The following is an 18,289-nucleotide window of genomic DNA, read 5'->3' as shown; positions in this document are numbered from 1 at the left end:
CCAGGCCCCCCGCCAGGCCCCCCGCCAGCCCCAACATGCCCCCCATCCCCGCCAGGCCCCCAAGCCAGCCAGTGGCCCCAAATCCAGATTGAATTAAACTCACTTGTTGGTCTGGAGGACCGTAGAGTAGTGCATACTGGGGGAGGACCCCATCCACAAGTTTCTCCAACTCCTCTCCAGTGAAGGCAGGGGCCCTTTCCCCAGTCGCAGCAGCCATTGTCCCTTCCAGACCGAGGTCACAGCAACACTTGCAGTATAGGTCCTCTCCTGTGAAAGTTCAAGTCGCAAGTGGATAAGTAGATAGAAAATGGCGGTCACGTCCGCGGCGGTGCGTACCGCGGCGGTGCGTCCCGCCACCGCCGGCGCCCTTCGCCATTGGCTCCTGAAACCCATAGGCTTCAATGTTAACCAATGCGGCTTCGCGCCGCGGTCTTCGCCCGCCGCCCGCCGCGGTGTGCCACGCCAGCGCATTGACCTCACATCCCATTGTCACACTTCACAGGTCAGGCAGCCGCCATTTCCAGGGCCCACATGGCTCAATTTCAACTGCGTCACACAGGCCTAGGCCTTGCATAGCCACTCAGACACGCCATTCACTGCATAGAGAATCGTATACTGTGCTAGCTGTGAGTACGTACCTGTGGGTTGCTTGACTGTGTGCTCCATGTTGTCCTTCCTAGGCACCGTCCGCTGGGTTGGGCGAGGAGACGGATGAATCCTCCCGTGTACCGACCTCTGGTGGACCTGTCGACAATGGAAGAACGCCACATTATCCTGACCTACCGTCTTAACCGTGCCACTATCCATGAACTGTGTGCCCGGCTGGAGCCCGACCTGATGTCCCCCATCCGCCAACCCACAGGGATTCCCCCTCTGGTGCAGGTCATGTCAGTACTCCATTTCTTGGCAAGTGGGTCATTTCAGACAACCGTGGGAATTGCTTCCGGGATGTCTCAGCCCATGTTTTCAAAGGTGTTATCCAGAGTGTTGTCTGCCCTGATGAAATCCGTGAGGAACTACATCATTTTCCCTGAGGTGGGCGAATTGGCTACAGTGAAGGGTGATTTCTACGCCCTTGGACATATTCCCAACGTAATTGGTGCCATTGATGGGACCCATGTGGCTTTGGTTCCCCCAAGAGACAGGGAGCAGGTGTACAGGAACAGAAAAAGTTACCATTCAATGAACATCCAGGTGGTGTGTTTGGCTGACCAGTACATCTCGCATGTAAATGCCAAATTCCCAGGGTCAGTTCATGACGCCTACATCCTGAGGAATAGCAGCATCCCTTACGTGATGGAACAGCTACAGAGACACCGTGTATGGCTAGTGGGGGACTCTGGGTACCCCAACCTGTCGTGGCTACTGACCCCAGTGAGGAATCCCCGGACCAGGGCAGAGGAACGGTACAATGAGGCCCATGGGCGTACTAGGAGGGTGATCGAACGCACCTTTGGCCTCCTAAAGGCCAGGTTTCGCTGCCTGCATATGACCGGTGGATCCCTAATGTACTCACCTAAGAAGGTGTGTCACATCATCGTGGCCTGCTGCATGCTTCACAACCTGGCTTTGCGCCGCCAGGTGCCTTTCCTGCAGGAGGATGGTCGAGACGGTGGTGTTGTGGCAGCGGTGGAACCTGAGGAGAGTGACGAGGAGGAAGACGACGGGGCTGAAACAGACAACAGGGACAGAATCATTGAACAGTACTTCCAATAGGACACAGGTAACATTTCAAAGATAATTTAGTAAATGTTAACTACTCTGCAGCATCTCTGCTGCCTGTCTATTTGCCCCAGTGTATGATGACTGAGTTTTGGCTTTTCCCTCCCTATTTCAGATCTGGGGTCCCCACTACGAGTCCTGTGCTTCGTTTCCCCATGGACTACAGCTTTGTGGCAGCTGTTTGTTGACTTCACCATGTACAAGGACAGATTTGCACTGTCATGTCAATTACAATCTATTGAAATCACAGCCAGACTCCTGATATTTTGGTGCAAAATAGGTGTTTATTGAAGTGCTCAAAATGGGATGGGTGGTTTCAAGTGGGTGGGGGCTATGGTGAAGGAATGTCCATGGCAGAGTCCAGAGTAACAGTCACACAGGTGCATTGTCCAGAGGCCTGTGGAGAGATGGAGCATGGGCAGTTCGAGGATGGACAGGGTGACAATGTGGGACAGTGGGATGACATCAGGTGGTATCCATTGCTGGCGGGGGTCTTGACATCCTACTCTGTCTTGCGAGATCTCAGGGCCCTCTTGCGGGGTGGTTCTTCTCCTGCAGGAGGTGGGGGTCTGGTGGGCTGCTGCTGTGCGGGGGCCTCCTGTCCACTAGCGCCGGCGGAGGTGGATGGCTGTTCTTGGTCCAGGCTAGTGGCAGGGGCCCTTGGGTGTTGTTCAGTGTCCGCCCTGCTGTTTACGAGGTCCTGCAGCAGCCCTACCATGGTAACCAGGGTGGTGTTGATGGCTCGGATGTCCTCCCTGTACCCCCGATAGTGTTCCTCCTGCAGCACCTGGATCTCCTGGAACCGGGCCAGTACCGTCGCCATCGTCTCCTGGGAGCGGTTGTATGCTCCCATGATGGTGGTGAGGACCTCGTGGAGAGTGGGTTCCCTGGGCCTCTCCTCCCCCCCCTGTCGCACAGCTGCCCGCCGAGTTGCCCTGTTTCCCTGGGCCTCTGCCCCCTGGCCGGTGTGCCCACTACCACTGCCCCCAGGTCCCTGTTGTTGTTGGGGTGGTGGGTTATCCTGGGTGCCCTGTAGTGGTAGACACACCGCAGATTGACGCGCCCTGGAGACAGAGGCATGGGCCCGCTGGGTGGGAGCTGTGCTGGTGTTCCCAGAGGGGTTAGGGTCTATAGTGGCCTGTGCCTGTGTGAGGGGAACCGACTGTCCAGAGGTCCCCGATGGTCCGGGCTGGTCATCGGTGTCCAGATCGACAGAGCTGCTGTCATCGCTGACGGCCTCTTGGGTGGGGGGTGTGGATAATTCTGGCCCCTCCGCCGCGGTGTGTTGACGGTCGGGTCCTGCAGGGGTATAGAGGTATGGTTATAGTTTCAATGTGTGGCATATGGGTGTATCTGTGGGTTCCCGTGTCCCCAAGTGCTGGCATTCGTGTGTGGGGGCTTTGGTGAGGGTGGCTTGTGGGGGGGATGTGTATATGCATTGGGCATGCTTTGGTGATGGGTGTCCATGCTTAGTGGACGCATGCAGGCCTAGGTTTTGGGATGTGTGGGTTGTGATGGTGAGACATTGGCGGGGAATAGGTGTGCTGGGGGTGGGGGTGAGGATGGTGGTGGGGGTGAGGATGGTGGTGGGGGCGAGGATGGTGGTGGGGGTGAGGGTGGGGGTGAGGATGGGGGTGGGGGTGAGGGTGGGGTTCGAGGATGGGGGTGAGGGTTGGGGTCTGATTTGGCATGCAGGTGGGGGGGAAGCAGTATTGAAGCTTCAACTTACCAGTATCTATTCCTCCGCCGACTCCTGCGAGGCCGTCAGGATGCAGGATGTTCAAGACTTCCTCCTCCCATGATGTGAATTGTGGGGGTTGAGGTGGGGGTCCTCCGCCAGTCTTCTGCACGGCGATGTTGTGCCTGGATACCATGGAACGCACCTTCCCCCGTAGGTCGTTCCATCGCTTCCTGATGTCTTCCCGATTTCTGGGGTGCTGTCCCACTGCGTTCACCCTGTCGACAATCCTCTGCCATAGCTCCGTCCTCCGGGCAATGCTGGTGTATTGTATCTGTGTGCCGAACAGCTGGGGCTCTACACGAACGATTTCCTCCACCATAACCCTGAGTTCTTCGTCTGTGAAGCGGGGTTGTCTTTGGGGTGCCATGGGGTGGTGTGTATGATGTGTGGGGTGGAGTATGTGTATTTAAGTGAGTTGAGTGTGGTGGTGTGTGTTGTTTTGTGTGTGGATAGTGTGTGGGTGATGGTGTTGAGTGGCTGTGGCTGTTATGTTTTGGATGCTGGTGTCTCGCTCTTGCCTTCTTTACGAATTTGTAAGCGTAGGGGTTTGTGGGTGATGTGGGTGGGTGTTTTATATTGTATTGTGTGTGTGGGAGTGGTGTGTGTATGTGTATCAGGTGTGTGGGATTCAAATCGTCCAATGTGGGTGAGTTTTGTTCGTTTGTGTGTATTCTGACCGCGCCGGTGTGTCCCGCCAATGGAATACCGCGTTTGAAAGACCGCCGCGTGGATTCGTGGGTCGTAATGGCATGGGCGTATTTCTGTTGGCGTGGCGGTGGAGGTTTGGTCCCCTCCACCTTTCCGCCGACCGCTGGTCTGGCGGTCTGTTGTGGCGGTCGGATTTTCGGAGGTTTGCCTTCTGCGGGTCAGAATGACCGTGGCGGGTTTCCGCGACCGTGGCGGGATTATGGAGGATTTCTGACCGGCGGTAGGCGCCTTTTACCGCCGAGGTCAGAATGACCACCTAAGTCTCCATATCTTTGTAATTAGATTCTGAAGAAAAATACAGAATCTTTGTTCATCTCTTGCAGTTCAGTCCTGATCCAGTACATCATCATTCTAATGGTGGTGTTGAATACTCAAGAGGCCTGTCGACAGGACACCATTGCATTACTGAATCACCATAAAGTATTCACAGGGAAGATACAGGGCCATATTTATACTTTTTGACGCTAAACTGCGCTAACGCAGTTTAGCGTCAAAAAAATTAGCGCCGTCTAACGCCATTCTGAAGCGCCATGCGGGCGCCGTATTTATAGAATGGCGTTAGCCGGCGTTAGCCGACCGGCGCTGCCTGGTGTGCGTGGAAAAAAACCACGTACACCAGGCAGCGCCGGCGTAGGGGAAAATGGCGTATGGGCGTCTCAAAATGGGGCAAGTCAGGTTGAGTCCAAAAAATCGCCTTAACCTGATTTGCGCCATTTTTTAACGACGCCCATCCCCCATTAACATGACTCCTGTCTTAGCAAAGACAGGAGTCATGCCCCCTTGCCCAATGGCCATGCCCAGGGGACTTCTGTCCCCTGGGCATGGTCATTGGGCATAGTGGCATGTAGGGGGGCACAAATCAGGCCCCCCTATGCCACAAAAAAAAAAAAAAAAACTTACCTGAACTTACCTTAATGTCCCTGGGGTGGGTCCCTCCATCCTTGGGTGTCCTCCTGGGGTGGGCAAGGGTGGCAGAGGGTGTCCCTGGGGGCAGGGGAGGGCACCTCTGGGCTCATTCTGAGCCCACAGGTCCCTTAACGCCTGCCCTGACCCAGGCGTTAAATTCAGGCGCAAATGCGGGGTTTTTTGCCCCGCCCACTCCCGGGCGTGATTTTTGCCCGGGAGTATAAATACCACGCACATGCCTGGGAGTCATTTTTTTAGACGGGAACGCCTACCTTGCATATCATTAACGCAAGGAAGGTGTTCACGCCAAAAAATGACGCTAACTCCATGAACTTTGGCGCTAGACGCGTCTAACGCCAAAGTATAAATATGGCGTTAGTTTTGCGTCGAATTTGCGTCGAAAAAAACGACGCAATTTCGGCGCAAACGGAGTATAAATATGCCCCACAATATTGTCAAAAAGAAGTCCAATATCCTGGACACCACATTGAAAAAGGAGTGAGAAAAATGTCAGAAGAGAGGATTTCAGCCATGCTGAAAATGAGTCTGCCAACTACACAGAGCGAAGTCAGGATGTTTTTGGGAATGGTGAGCTGCTGTGGACAGTGGATACCCAACTCTTCCCTGGTGGCAAAGGCTTTACAGAGGCTGACACACAAGGATTTGTCTGATCCGGTACAATGGGATAACAATTGTCTTTTCATGTTTCTAGAGTTGAGAGAATGCCTCTTTCATGCCCTGGGTCTGGGGATACCCAATTATAACAAATGTTTTGCACTTTTCTGCAGTGAGAAGGAGGGCTGTGAACTTTCAGAACTAACTCAAATGCATGGAAATTCTGAGAGACCCATGGCTTATTTTTCTGTCACATTAGATCTTGGGGCTTCTACATTGTCTGGCTGCCTTAAAGCGGCTGTTGTTGCTAACAGTTGATACTTGGGACGAAACCCTAAGTTTTTGCATTTTTACCCTTAAATGCAGAAGCTTGTTTTATAGCAAATCTTCCTAAGGTACAGGTGCGATAGTACAAGTCTTTGGCTAACAAAGATGCTATTTTACAAAGAAGATAAGGCTTGAGAGGATATTACCAAGGTTGAGAGGAGAAACTTGGAGATGCCAGCCAAACCCCCATCTGAAATTCCTGAGCACGGGAGTATCCCAAGGCAGAACTAGTTTAATTTCATAAGGCTTAATTGTTAATTAGACAAATGATTTACAGAACTGTTGTTCAGTGGAAGGTTTTGGCTGTGATGTCAGCTTCAAAGGAAGAATCAAGAATTAAGTGTGGTTTGGCTAGTTGTAGATTCAGATTCCCCTTGATCAGAGCGGACAGCTCTGAGGTACAGATCTCACACTTTAATTTCCTAAGTGGCTTCATACTGCTCACACCTCTCTTAACAGAAACTTCTACATAGGTTCTGCAGTGCTGACATTTTTTACCCTGAAATCCTTTTAATAATTAGGTTAGGTAGGAATCTAGTTTTAATGGTTAGGCAGGAAAACTTGCACTTGGATTTAATGCATCAGATGTTTATTTTCTTATTTTCTGCATTATTGCTATTGAAATAATAGTCCTGCACATGCTGATTAAATTCAGCGTTGTGCAACGCTTTAATTCTCCTTTGGTGATTTCTTACATTTATACCATGGTTTTAAGACTTATCTATGCAAGCTTGACTTTGAGACTGAAATAAAGCCCTTTGAACTTAGGACCATATTTATACTCTGTTTGCACTGGATTTGCGTAATCACTTTTTTCAAATCCAGCGCAAACTTAACTCCATATTTATATTTTGGCGCTAGACCCATCTATCGTCAAAATATTGGAGTTAACATAATTTTTTGCCTGCGGAAAACTACCTTGCCTCCTTATTTATCCTCCTGTGCAAAAATCACGCACGGGAGGAGGAGGGCCTTAAATAATGGTGCTAAGCCTGCTTAGCGCCATTATTTAACATGTGGTTATGGACAGACGTTAGGGGACCTGTGGGCCATTTTCCATGGTCAGAGACCATGGAAACAGCCCACAGGTGCCCTTCCCTGCACCCAGGGACACCCCCACCCACACCTGGAGGACACCTAAGGATTGGGAGACCCATTCCAGGTAAGCCCAGGTAAGTTTTTTGATTTTTTTTTTTTGAAGTGCCATAGGGGGGCCTAACTTGGGCCCCCCTACATGGCACTGTGCCCAATGGCCATGCCCAGGGGACATAGGTCCCCTGGGCATGGCCATTGGGCTGGGGCACATGTCCATGGGGGTTGTGCATTACAAAAATGACGCTAGTCAGGTTAGAGTCATTTTTTTACTCTTACCTGACTAGTGCCATTCTTTCCCTCCAGTTCGCCCTACGCCTCCCCTACCTGGTTAGCATAATTTATTTTGATGCTAGCCGGGCCTTAGCACCGGCTTGTGCCATTCCTTAAATATGGTGCCCGGCTGGTGTCCTGGAATGGCGCTATACTTTTTTACGCAAACCTGCGCTAATGCAGGTTTGTGTCAAAAAGTCTACATCTGGGCCTTGGTCTCTGGGATTCAATGTATGGCCAATAGAAACTTAATGTGTGTCACCTCACCCCTCAGAACTTTGAAAAAGATTTGTCAGACCCCGGATCTAGAAATAGTGCCTAGAACTGCATCAGTTCAAACCAGCCATGACATGAGTCCATAGAAATATCTCCTCTCTGACATCTCTTCCTTCAATTTTCAAATGAAATTCTGCTTCATAATCTGATATTAATTTTGCTTTTTAACAATCAAACATGGATCCTTAAACACCATATGTGTTCATTTTTGCAGATATTGATGAATGTGAAGAAGACCTTGGCAAGTGTGCTCATGGTTGTGTGAATACACTGGGATCCTTTATCTGTGTCTGTAACCCTGGATTTGAACTGGGGGCTGATGGAAAACAGTGCTATCGTAAGTGATTATGCTAATGCGCTATAAGTAAAGCCATAAAAAGTGATATTTTGCAATAAACTTCGAAATATCTGATTGTTTTTTAATGCACAGGCATGTGAAAACCTGAAGAAGCTCACGTTTTAATAATTGAAATGTGTTTATTTTTTTACTGTGTGATTGTTTGCTTGAAGTGATCCATAGATTTCTCCTACAGTTAATGGGACTGTTAAAGAGATATTGGCCCAGGGCTAGGTGCAATCACATTATACCAAAGTATCCTTTTGGGGGTGCTTTTATGGATCAATTCTGTTTGTTACGTTGGGGCGCTTTAATAAGCATGGATCCCTTGTTTTCAAACTGCTCTGTACTTTACAGTGGAGGCAGCAAGTCGTCTGCACTTCAAAGATGACGAGAAAGATCTCCCTACAGGTGCGTGCAATGAGTGACTGTACACGCCTTCAGGACAATGTCAATGGGACCCCTTTTCCCCCTCTCAAGGGTTGCCTTTAGGAAATTAGGAGGCTCTCTGACTGTGTGCCACCTTTTTGATATATTGTGAGAGCCATTCCTAGGAGTCTATAATATGGTGTGTGTGCATACGCAAAGCGATTTAATCATTTGCATGGGACCATACCCTCTTACAAATGAGGGAACCTCCTTTTATGATACTTCTGGCGCTACATGTGAGCCAGCGCTATCAGTATTACAGACGAGACCAGACAAGCATTCTCGCCCCTTTCTTGATTATCATTGTGCCCCGGGGTGCGCAAACCGGGCACAGTCATGCGTTGTACGCAGGAGACACATTATATAATAAGCCGCCTGGTGTTCTTGGTTATCTCCAATACATAAACTTCAGTAGGCAACCTTAACACTACAAATACATAATGATAAGTTCCAATATATATTGCAATTAGTCTGTAAGATGGTACATATTACCTTGATTGAGGGTATATAAAACTATTTAGAAGCAGTCCCATCTTAGCAAGTTGTAAGGAACACTTATTGCACAGTTGACCCGTGTTTCACAGTATAAAATTACTGTTTCAATGCTTCATTCTCCATTTTGCCCATGTGTTTTGTTCACTGAGGCCCTTGTTCTGAAAGTCTTCTTAATTTTGAAGGCGTTGGTAACAGCTGCGGACAGATCCATTGGGATTATGAGGCTGGTGGGACACTGCAGATAGGTTTAGGTTCATCTAGGGCAGTGGTTCACAACCTTTTGACTTCTGTGGACCCCCACTTTATCATTACTGGAACCAAGGGAACCCCACTAAATCAATATTGGAATCTGGGGACCACCACCACTGAGTCATTACTGGAAGCTGTGTACCCCACTCTAAACACTGTTGATGATTTGAAACGTAAAACAATACACAAAAAATACAGAAACAAGCATTCATCAAACACATACACAAATGACAAACATTTTAATTAATTTGCAAACAACTATAAATAAAAATATTAAAAAATAATAGGTGGGTTGAAGCTTTTCTAATTTCAATTGAAGCCACACATTGTCCACACTATATTCTGTTTGATGCACCTGGGCTTCTATCGTGAACCAATCTGAGGATACTAATTTAATTTAACCCTCCAATTTCAAATTCCTTGACATTTACAATACATTTTATAATTTTCAATTGCACATTTAGCCACTTCATTTATATACACTTTATTAATCTGTTAATATTATTTATTTTCTAAGCAGTCTCAGACCCCCTGTGGAGGTTTCCTGGACCCCAAGGGGTCCCTGGACCTCAGGTTAGGAACCACTAATCTAGGGACGTAGGCTGCTGAAAGAGTCCCACTGCAGTCATTCTATTTCCCCCAAAGTTACCATACGCCTGGTACTGGTAACTATAGGTGGGGCAGTTAATTGGAGGGTTATCAGACCACTCTGAATGAGGACCTAACAGTACCAATCACCGGCAGAGTTATTGCTTCAAATAGACAATCTGGTTGCATATTACAATGCATTTGGTCTTTTTCTATGTTGAAACAACTATAGTCCCATCTATGAAGTCTCCATTCATAAACTATAAAAATTCGGTTCTGCTCGATCTTTACAAATTTTCCTCTTGCCTCCACCTTCACCTCTTTCACCTCTCACATTCTTTGTCCTCTGCAAATGATTTCCTTGTATGTTGTCTTCTGGTCACCAACCCTAATTCAGCCCCTCTTCCAAGTTTTGCTGTTATATTTACCTTTCTCATCCTCTCACAAATGCCAGTGCCACAATTCTTCTACCAATTGCTACCAGATTGCTTTGCACTGAATCACTAATTCCCTCTACTATTGTGTTTTCTAATCACTTCCCATTTCACAGTAATTATGTCACCTCAGAATACACCACTGATTGCCTTCATTCACTTCTGCTATTTTCCCTCTCACTTTTACCACTTAATTTCTGTTCAATCTCTCCACATTATCTATTTATTCCAAATCCACTCTCCCGTCATCTGTAGCTCTACAATTCTTACTAGTTATCTAAATAACCACGCTAAATACTTTATCTTCCTCTAGATCAGGGGTACTTAGAAGCTTTTATACAACAAGCAGTTTGGTATTTGACCAAGGGCCACATTGAGTGATACCCACAGGCTAACTTTATCGGTCCAGATAAAAAATCTAAGCATTTCATTACATTTTTAATACTAGCGGGTTCCCCAACAAATAACAAACAGCCTGGTTTTAAATGTTAGTGGAGGATGTGTAAATAAATTAGTGGTTTATGTAAATAGCAATTTATAGCGAATTTGTGAAGGTGTTTTGTCTTCTAAGGATAATAGTGCCAAATGGGACATTTTAAATCTCACTGGGACTGTGAGATTGATAAGCATGAAAAGGTGTCCTATAAGCATCAATTTATACATTTATTTTGAGTGTGAGTGCTGTTCAAGCACTTTTTTAGAGATAAAGGCCCATATTTATGTAAAATGACGCCCAACTATGCTAGTGCAGTTGTGCGTCTGAATAAATAACGTGAGCTATAGTCATTCCCTAGTGCCATCTGTGAGCCATATTAAAAAAATTACGCACAATGGCGCTAAGGAACGGCCAGCATTATAGAAAATGATGCTAGCCGGTGATTTGATGGCATTACATAAAATGGTGCTAGCGGGCCGATAATTACGCTTACTGATTAGAGGCAAAAAATGTGTTGCTAGTCAGCCTAGCATAATTTTTCGGTCACATCAGCAGCCATATAATGACGCCTGTCTAAGAATAGACAGGAGCCAGTACCACTACCACAATGTCCAACACAGAGGACCTGTGTCCCCAGGACAACCCCAACAGAATGAATGCCAGCCAGGGAACCCGATGTAAGAGGGCCCCCAGTAGCACACAACAGACAAGTATGTATACTTACGGAGGATGGGCTCCCTCCACTTGTAGTGTGGTGTGGATGGTGGTGATGCAGGGAGTTGGGGTGGGCCTCTGTATGACACCATGGTGGACTCCATAGTATTTGCACTGTGTTTCCCTATGGAACTGTGCCCACCATCACTTTAACCCCTGGTCTGACCAGGTGTTAAAAATTGACTCTAATCAGCCTTAGTGTAATATTTTGGGTCCACCTGCTTACTGTGAGTCATTTTTGCGTTGGGAGGTAAGTATGGCACTGGAGGGCTAGCGTCAGTTTTTGGAAGGGAACACCTACCTTGCATATCATTGTCGCAATACGACCCAAGGTGGGTTGGCACTCCCAAAAAATTACGTTAACTCATATATTTTCACACTAGATGGGTCTAGCGTCAAAATTTAAATATGGAGTTAAGTTAGCACCACTTTAGCGTCATTTAAAATGACGCTAAGGCGGCACAAACTTTTCATAAATATGGGTCATAGTGTTTTTAACGTAGTAATCAGTAGTAATCATGATCACAATTTTAATGGATTTGTAAACTTTACAAAGGGGTTCTATTGCTTGTAAATTCTAAAAGCATGGCTGTCAAATGTCCAGCAAAACTAGTCAATTCATGATCACGTTTAAGGTAACTTTATAGGGTGCCTTTGGATTTTTTTGCATAGCATAGAAAATAATAAAATGCATTATTTATTTTCCCAAATGTCAACTAAGCGGCACGGACAGGCTCTGCTGTATATGAAGTTCTGAAATATTTCATTAGTCCCCTCACAGCCAACTTAAAGCCATTCTGCCCTCTCAATAAACTGCCTCACTTGAAGCAGTTCGGGCTTGGTATGACATTTTTTTTCAACAGTGATTCTTATAGTACCCAGTCAGTCAGCTTTAAAATGTGATGAGGGTATTATTCAATCTTTTATGTAGGTTTTGCAGCCACCAATATTATGTATGTATTATTTACATTCTGAACAGATAAGAAAAGGTACACTTCCTAGTCCAATTACTAGAAGGCGTGCTTTTTCAATGCAAACAATGAGCACATTTCATGCAGGAGAAAAACTAAATTTATCAAATACAATAGAAACACAATACATTTTTTACAACTCCTGAAGTAATATAGTAATTCTCATGACAGCTGTCCCCTTTCTACATACTGTGAACAACAGCCGGTATCACCATTTCTCAGTTAACTGATTCCTCATTGTATCAACTCATAAGAAGAAGCCCTGCTGGGCCCTTGTCACTGAATATCTTAAATGTGCTGAAGATATCATTTGCATTTTTCTATTGCGGCCAACCCTCTTTTCACATATTACTCACATTCTGGATAAAAGGTATGCAGTGTAGTGCAAAATGTGCGTTAGACAGTCTTGGTACTAGAGGACATGCTTCTTCAATAGTATTAATACTTTAAAAAACACATTTGCATTCAGGCCCTTAGAATCTTGTGGATACATTGGGTCTGAGTATGAGTGGGCCAGTAAACTGAGCTCACTGTGCAAGCACCTGTTTGTGAAGGAATCACAATTACAACTGATGTGATGTTTATTGCACTTAGTACTCGCCAGTATGGTGAACTCCGCACCCCTGTTAAATTTTGTAAGGTCAAGTATGGAAACAGATGCAGAAAATACTGAGACATGCGCATCCTGATGCAGTGAAAACCAAAATCCCCATTATGCCACATTTTCACAGCAAAACTATTTTATCGGATGCAATAATTATTCCATCTGACTACAGGGAACTCGTAATCAGGGCTGTAATATCATTTTCCAGCCTAGCAACTCCTAACTTTGTAATGTTGCCCTTGAGTACAAGATAAACAGTAGGTAAACATTGTCCGTAGAGGCTCCAACTGTGTTTAGTGTTTAGTATCAGATTATAAAAGAGAATCTGCTGGGAGGAGCAGCTAAATCCTGATGACAGCATACGAAAAAGCACTGGTAGTCATTAAGCCCAGTGTTTCAAATGTTTTCCTGCTGTGTGATTTTGTGCAGCTTACAAAGCTTAATAACAGAAAGCAGTTGCTTCAGCGGGAGTCAGTCCTTCAATTACCACGGGGGAGGGCAAGAGCAGAGGGAGGGCCAGTGGAATTTGTCTCTTGCTGCCTGTTGGCACGTCAGACCTTAATAAGCAAACTTACAAGGGGACGCGAATAGGTCGATGAATCTTTTGACTCACAATTAAGATGCTCCCACCCCAACTCCAGTATAAGCAAATCAATTATCAATAATCAATCAATAACATCAACAGCATTTGTAATCAATTGGAGTCAGTAATTGGCACACATCATGACTTTTCAGTCATGAATAACCACACCTTTTAGTAAAAGTTAGAATATTTATTTCCCTTTATTAACAATGCTAATGTCAAGTAAGATAATCGCAAAATCAAGCGATAAACATACAGAAACAATACAGGCTGTCCAAAGCGATGAAAGAAGTGCAATCTAATCAACGCTTGAGCCACTACACATTGTAAAGTTATGGTGCAGATCAATAATAAGAACAAGTGCGCAGATGATATCACATACATTTAGATTTCAGCAAAGAAAAGACATCAAATGTTATTCCCTATACTGACTGTCATCAGCGAGGAATCCTTAACTAACACCAGATTAGCATCAGCATGTTGGGCTTCATGCAAACAATTTAGTAAACACAAATGTGGAAAATATCTAACTAGGGCTCTATCAAAACAGTGCGGTTGGTACCTAGAAAACAAAATCAAACATACATTGCAAGTCACGTTTAGTATTCATATACCTCTCCTCAATTGGATCTGCAAGCTAAGATAGTCTTGGTCAACAAGACATGAGTTCAGTCAGCAAGGCATCAGGATTCAGTATCAAAGTTCAGAAAATGCAAAGTCTTTAAGCAGTAAAGTTAAGCACGTCTCTTGTCAAGACGCTCAACTAAAGTGATCTTTCGGCCAGAAAGTGAATAGGCAATGGGCAAGGCAAAAGAAAATATGCACAATGGCAATTGGCAAATGTAAAAATGTTCCTTTCTTCTCGTTGCAGTCCTGTTAAGTTAAATTCCCTAAAACTAATTCCCAAGTCCCTATTGGTCAAGGGATCACATGTTCACACTTTGTCCAATAAAACTAAAACTTCATATCTTTGAATTCTACCACTACTCCGTTCACAAGTCACTGATTGGCTTCTCTTATAATGTCTTTGTCATTTGGCTCATCAGGTAACAATATTGTTGCAGTTTGTTCTCCAGTCAGTGACTCCATTGTCCTTCTCCTCGGAAAGTCAGTCATTACATTCATGTTACATTTTAGCAAGAACAGCATCTTCTAGCAATCAGTTCTCATGAGAAATACTTTTAGCCACAGGGCACATTTAGACAGTACAGTGGAAAATCACAGTTTAATTCTCAGAACAGCCATTTATTAAACGTTAAGAAATACAGCTTGATGTGAGGCCATGCAACTAGGCCAAGACCTCTGCTAAGTTCAGTCCTACAATTAATAAAGCCAATACATAATGCATAACCCTTAATATGATGTATTACTACATTAATCAAACACATTGTCAAATGCGTGCATTATTTTTCTATGTTATTACATTTTCTACACAAATCCGACACTCAAGATACATGAATATTAATTAATAATTCTTGTTAAAACTCGTGGGCTAGCAGGCCCCCATACTAATTAAGTGTCCCAAATCAGTGTTTCCCAAACTGTGGGTCGTGACCCACTAGTAGGTCACCAAAGTCCAAGCAATCAATAAAGTTCCCTAAATTCTGTATTTATCATATGACATTACCTGATGTTTCAAAGACAGTGGTCAAATGTCAGGCTATGTCTCCTGCAGCTTATTTTATTAACATGGGACTGGCGTTTCCAAACTCCTCTCTCTTCGCAGGCAAAGAAAAAAAATTAAAATTAATTATGTAACAATACTGCTGGGGTACAAGGATTCTGAAAGGAAAGCTTAAAGATTTCATTTTTTTTCAAAAACACAAGATGTAAATACCTGTAAATAAACTACACATTTCAACAGTTAGGAAATAAAAACGAAGCACTTTTTTAAAATTGTAAAGTGTGATAGATACAAAGATTTTAGTAGAATTAGAATAAATCAAGACACTTTACTTGGTTGTGCACAAATAGTACTTTCACTGACGACCGATTTCATACATTATCGTTCGTATGTAAAGTAGTTTCATCTATAAAACTAGTTGTGCAAATTTAGTGACCATGTCAACAGAAAATGTGTTGTCTGTGGATAGTAATGTGCTACCACACAATGCTTTACTACATTAGAATATCGACCACCTCATGGCATTAATGCTAGGTGAGTTGTGAAAGTTTGCTGCACTAAAAAGTGGGTGTGGTTCTAAAATGTTTGGCAAGCACTGTTGTATATCTATCTAATTTCTGTCCTTCTTCTGGCCTATCTCTCAATTCCTCCTACCCCAGCTCAGCAAACTTTGCAGTGCATATCTCATTCTGTCCATCTTGTTTCCAGTGTGGCTCTCTCCTGGTGTTCCTTTGGCTATTATTCTCTAAGGCCTTTATTTAAGATTTGGTGTATTCAGGACAGCCACAAAAATGCAGTGGATGCCCTGTCCACTCTGTATTAATATTAGGGTATTGTAATATTTTGATCCTACAGTGTGGGTGGTCTAAATGGGGGCAGTAATGGAGGTAATGGCCTGATGGTACATCATATCTTACTTGCTGTTTAAAAAAAAGTTCAGCATCTGCTCAGTTTTGTTCTCTCATCCTCCTCAGTTCTGCTGCGTACTGTTGTACTGTTGAATTTCAGTTACGTTTGAATGTGTGTATGTATATATATACATATATATATAGCCACTATTAGACAAATCTCCACAACCCTTTGCAGACATTTTCTGTTTTCTCATCCTCCTCAGTTCTGCTGCGTACTGTTGTACTATTGAATTTCAGTTACGTTTGAGTGTGTGTATGTATATATATATATATATATATATATATATATATATATATATATAGCCACTATTTGACAAATCACCACAACCCTTTGCAGACATTTTCTGTTTTCTACATTGGCAGATGACAAAGTTTTGTGGTGATTAGTTAGGGGTGTGAAAAGAAAAATGTGAGGGGGTCATAAAACGAATTCTCCACCAATGCAGTTTATAAAGACTTCTTAGAAAGACATAGTGGCAAAATAGCTGAACAGATTTTCAGAAAATTTGCCACAAATATAGAGTATGATATGGAAAAGATCCATTTTGGTATTTCATGAACATCGGTTTAGTGGTTTTTGAGTAATAGGAGACAAAACTTAGTGATACATTAGAGTGATGTGTACTGTAGTACTTTTTTGGTATACCTTGCTACAAATCGATGACAAAACACTATGGTGGTCATTACAACCCTGGCGGTCGGGGTTAAAGCGGCGGTAAGACCGCCAACAGGCCGGCAGTAAAAATTTTGCAATTACGACCGTGGTGGAAACCGCCAACAAAGACAGCCACTTTAATACTCCGACCACCACGGCGGTACAAACAAACAGCGCGGCGGTCACCGCCAACAGACAGGCGGGAGACAAAGTACTGCCCACAGTATCACAACCTACCAATCTGCCACCTTTTCCGGGGCAGATTCACCACGGATAAAAACACGGCGGAAACAGGATTCCGAAGGGAAAACGCTCACCTCTACACACCCCACGAGGAACGAGGACACCAGGGATCCGGAACTCCAAATTCTCCCTGCGATAGTCTTCCAGCTCCTCTACCAGGAGCATGATCGCCGGCGGCGAAGACCACGGTGAGTACTGCACCTACGACACGGGGGAGGGGGGAGGGAAAAAACAGGGACACACACACGCAGCACCCCCACCCTCACCCACTACAACACACACACTAAGACATATTGATACATCACAGTTTCACCCCCCAATCCCCCCGGAAGAATGCAAAGACCAAAGGAAATTAGTGTAACCATTGTAATATATTTAAAGCAAGTACGCAAAAATATATATATACACCATTAACAAAATATACACCAAGCATAGTAGTCCAGGTGGTGCTCCAATTAAGTCAGTGGAACACTGGGCCCACACGGTATGGGCGAGGCCCACACAAGATCCCCGACCATGACGGAGAGAACACTGCAGGGGCATCAGAGAGCAACAAAACAGGCACCTCAGGGGGAGGGAAAGGTGGGGCACCTCAGCCCCTTGAGTGCACGATGCCAAATTCACGAGGGGGCCACATGCCTACTGTTCAATCCTGGGGAGTGCAAAGCCACAGTCTCTCAAGACTCTACAGTGGGTGGGTTGTCCACTGTTCAATCCTGGGGAGTGCAAAGCCACAGTCTCTCAAGTCTCTACAGTGGGTGGGTTGCCCACTGTTCAATCCTGGGGAGTGCAAAGCCACAGTCTCTACAGTGGTTGGGTTGCACACTGTTCCGTCCTGGGGAGTGCAAATCCACAGTCTCTCAAGTGGAAAACAGTCTCCACTAATTCTGGAGGGGGCATGGTGCCCAGAGTGCTTCATCCTGCTAAGGACAGAGGTAGTGGATGGATCTCTCCACTGGTTCTGGAGGGGGCATGGTGCCAAGAGTGCTGCATCCTGCTAAGGGCAGAGGTAGTGGATGGATCTCTCCACTGGTTCTGGAGGGGGCATGGTGCCCAGAGTGCTTCATCCTGCCCGTGACGGACTCAGTAGCGTCAGTGCCCTTGGCGCTCATGGACCAGCGTTGTTTGAGACGGCGGTGCCCAGTTCAGCGGTGCTTGAGACGGCGGTGCCCTGTTCAGCGGTCCTTGAGACGGCGGTGCCCAGTTCAGCGGTGCTTGAGACAGCGGTGCCCTGTTCAGCGGTGCTTGAGAAGCCGGTGCCTGTTCAGTGGTGCATGAGACGGCGGTGCCCTGTTCAGCGGTGCTTGGAGCGGCGGGCTCCTTTGCAGTGACTCAGCTGCTGGCGGTCCTCTCTGG

General features: G+C 45.6%; 1 protein-coding gene across 1 annotated transcript in view; it reads left to right on the top strand.

Moving 5' to 3' along the window:
* LOC138265069 (multiple epidermal growth factor-like domains protein 6) overlaps positions 1-18,289 on the top strand; it is a 768,694-nt gene that overhangs the window by 446,827 nt on the left and 303,578 nt on the right. The window contains exon 9 of the mRNA XM_069212617.1: positions 7,875-7,997. Within this exon, the coding sequence (XP_069068718.1) occupies positions 7,875-7,997 (123 nt within the window). The remainder of the gene's footprint in view (positions 1-7,874; positions 7,998-18,289) is intronic.

This window comes from Pleurodeles waltl, chromosome 11, assembly GCF_031143425.1.
Source record: "Pleurodeles waltl isolate 20211129_DDA chromosome 11, aPleWal1.hap1.20221129, whole genome shotgun sequence".
Classification (NCBI taxonomy): Eukaryota; Metazoa; Chordata; class Amphibia; order Caudata; family Salamandridae; genus Pleurodeles; species Pleurodeles waltl.
Note: the sequence above shows the minus strand (reverse complement) of the source record. Positions and strands in the feature narration are given on the sequence as shown.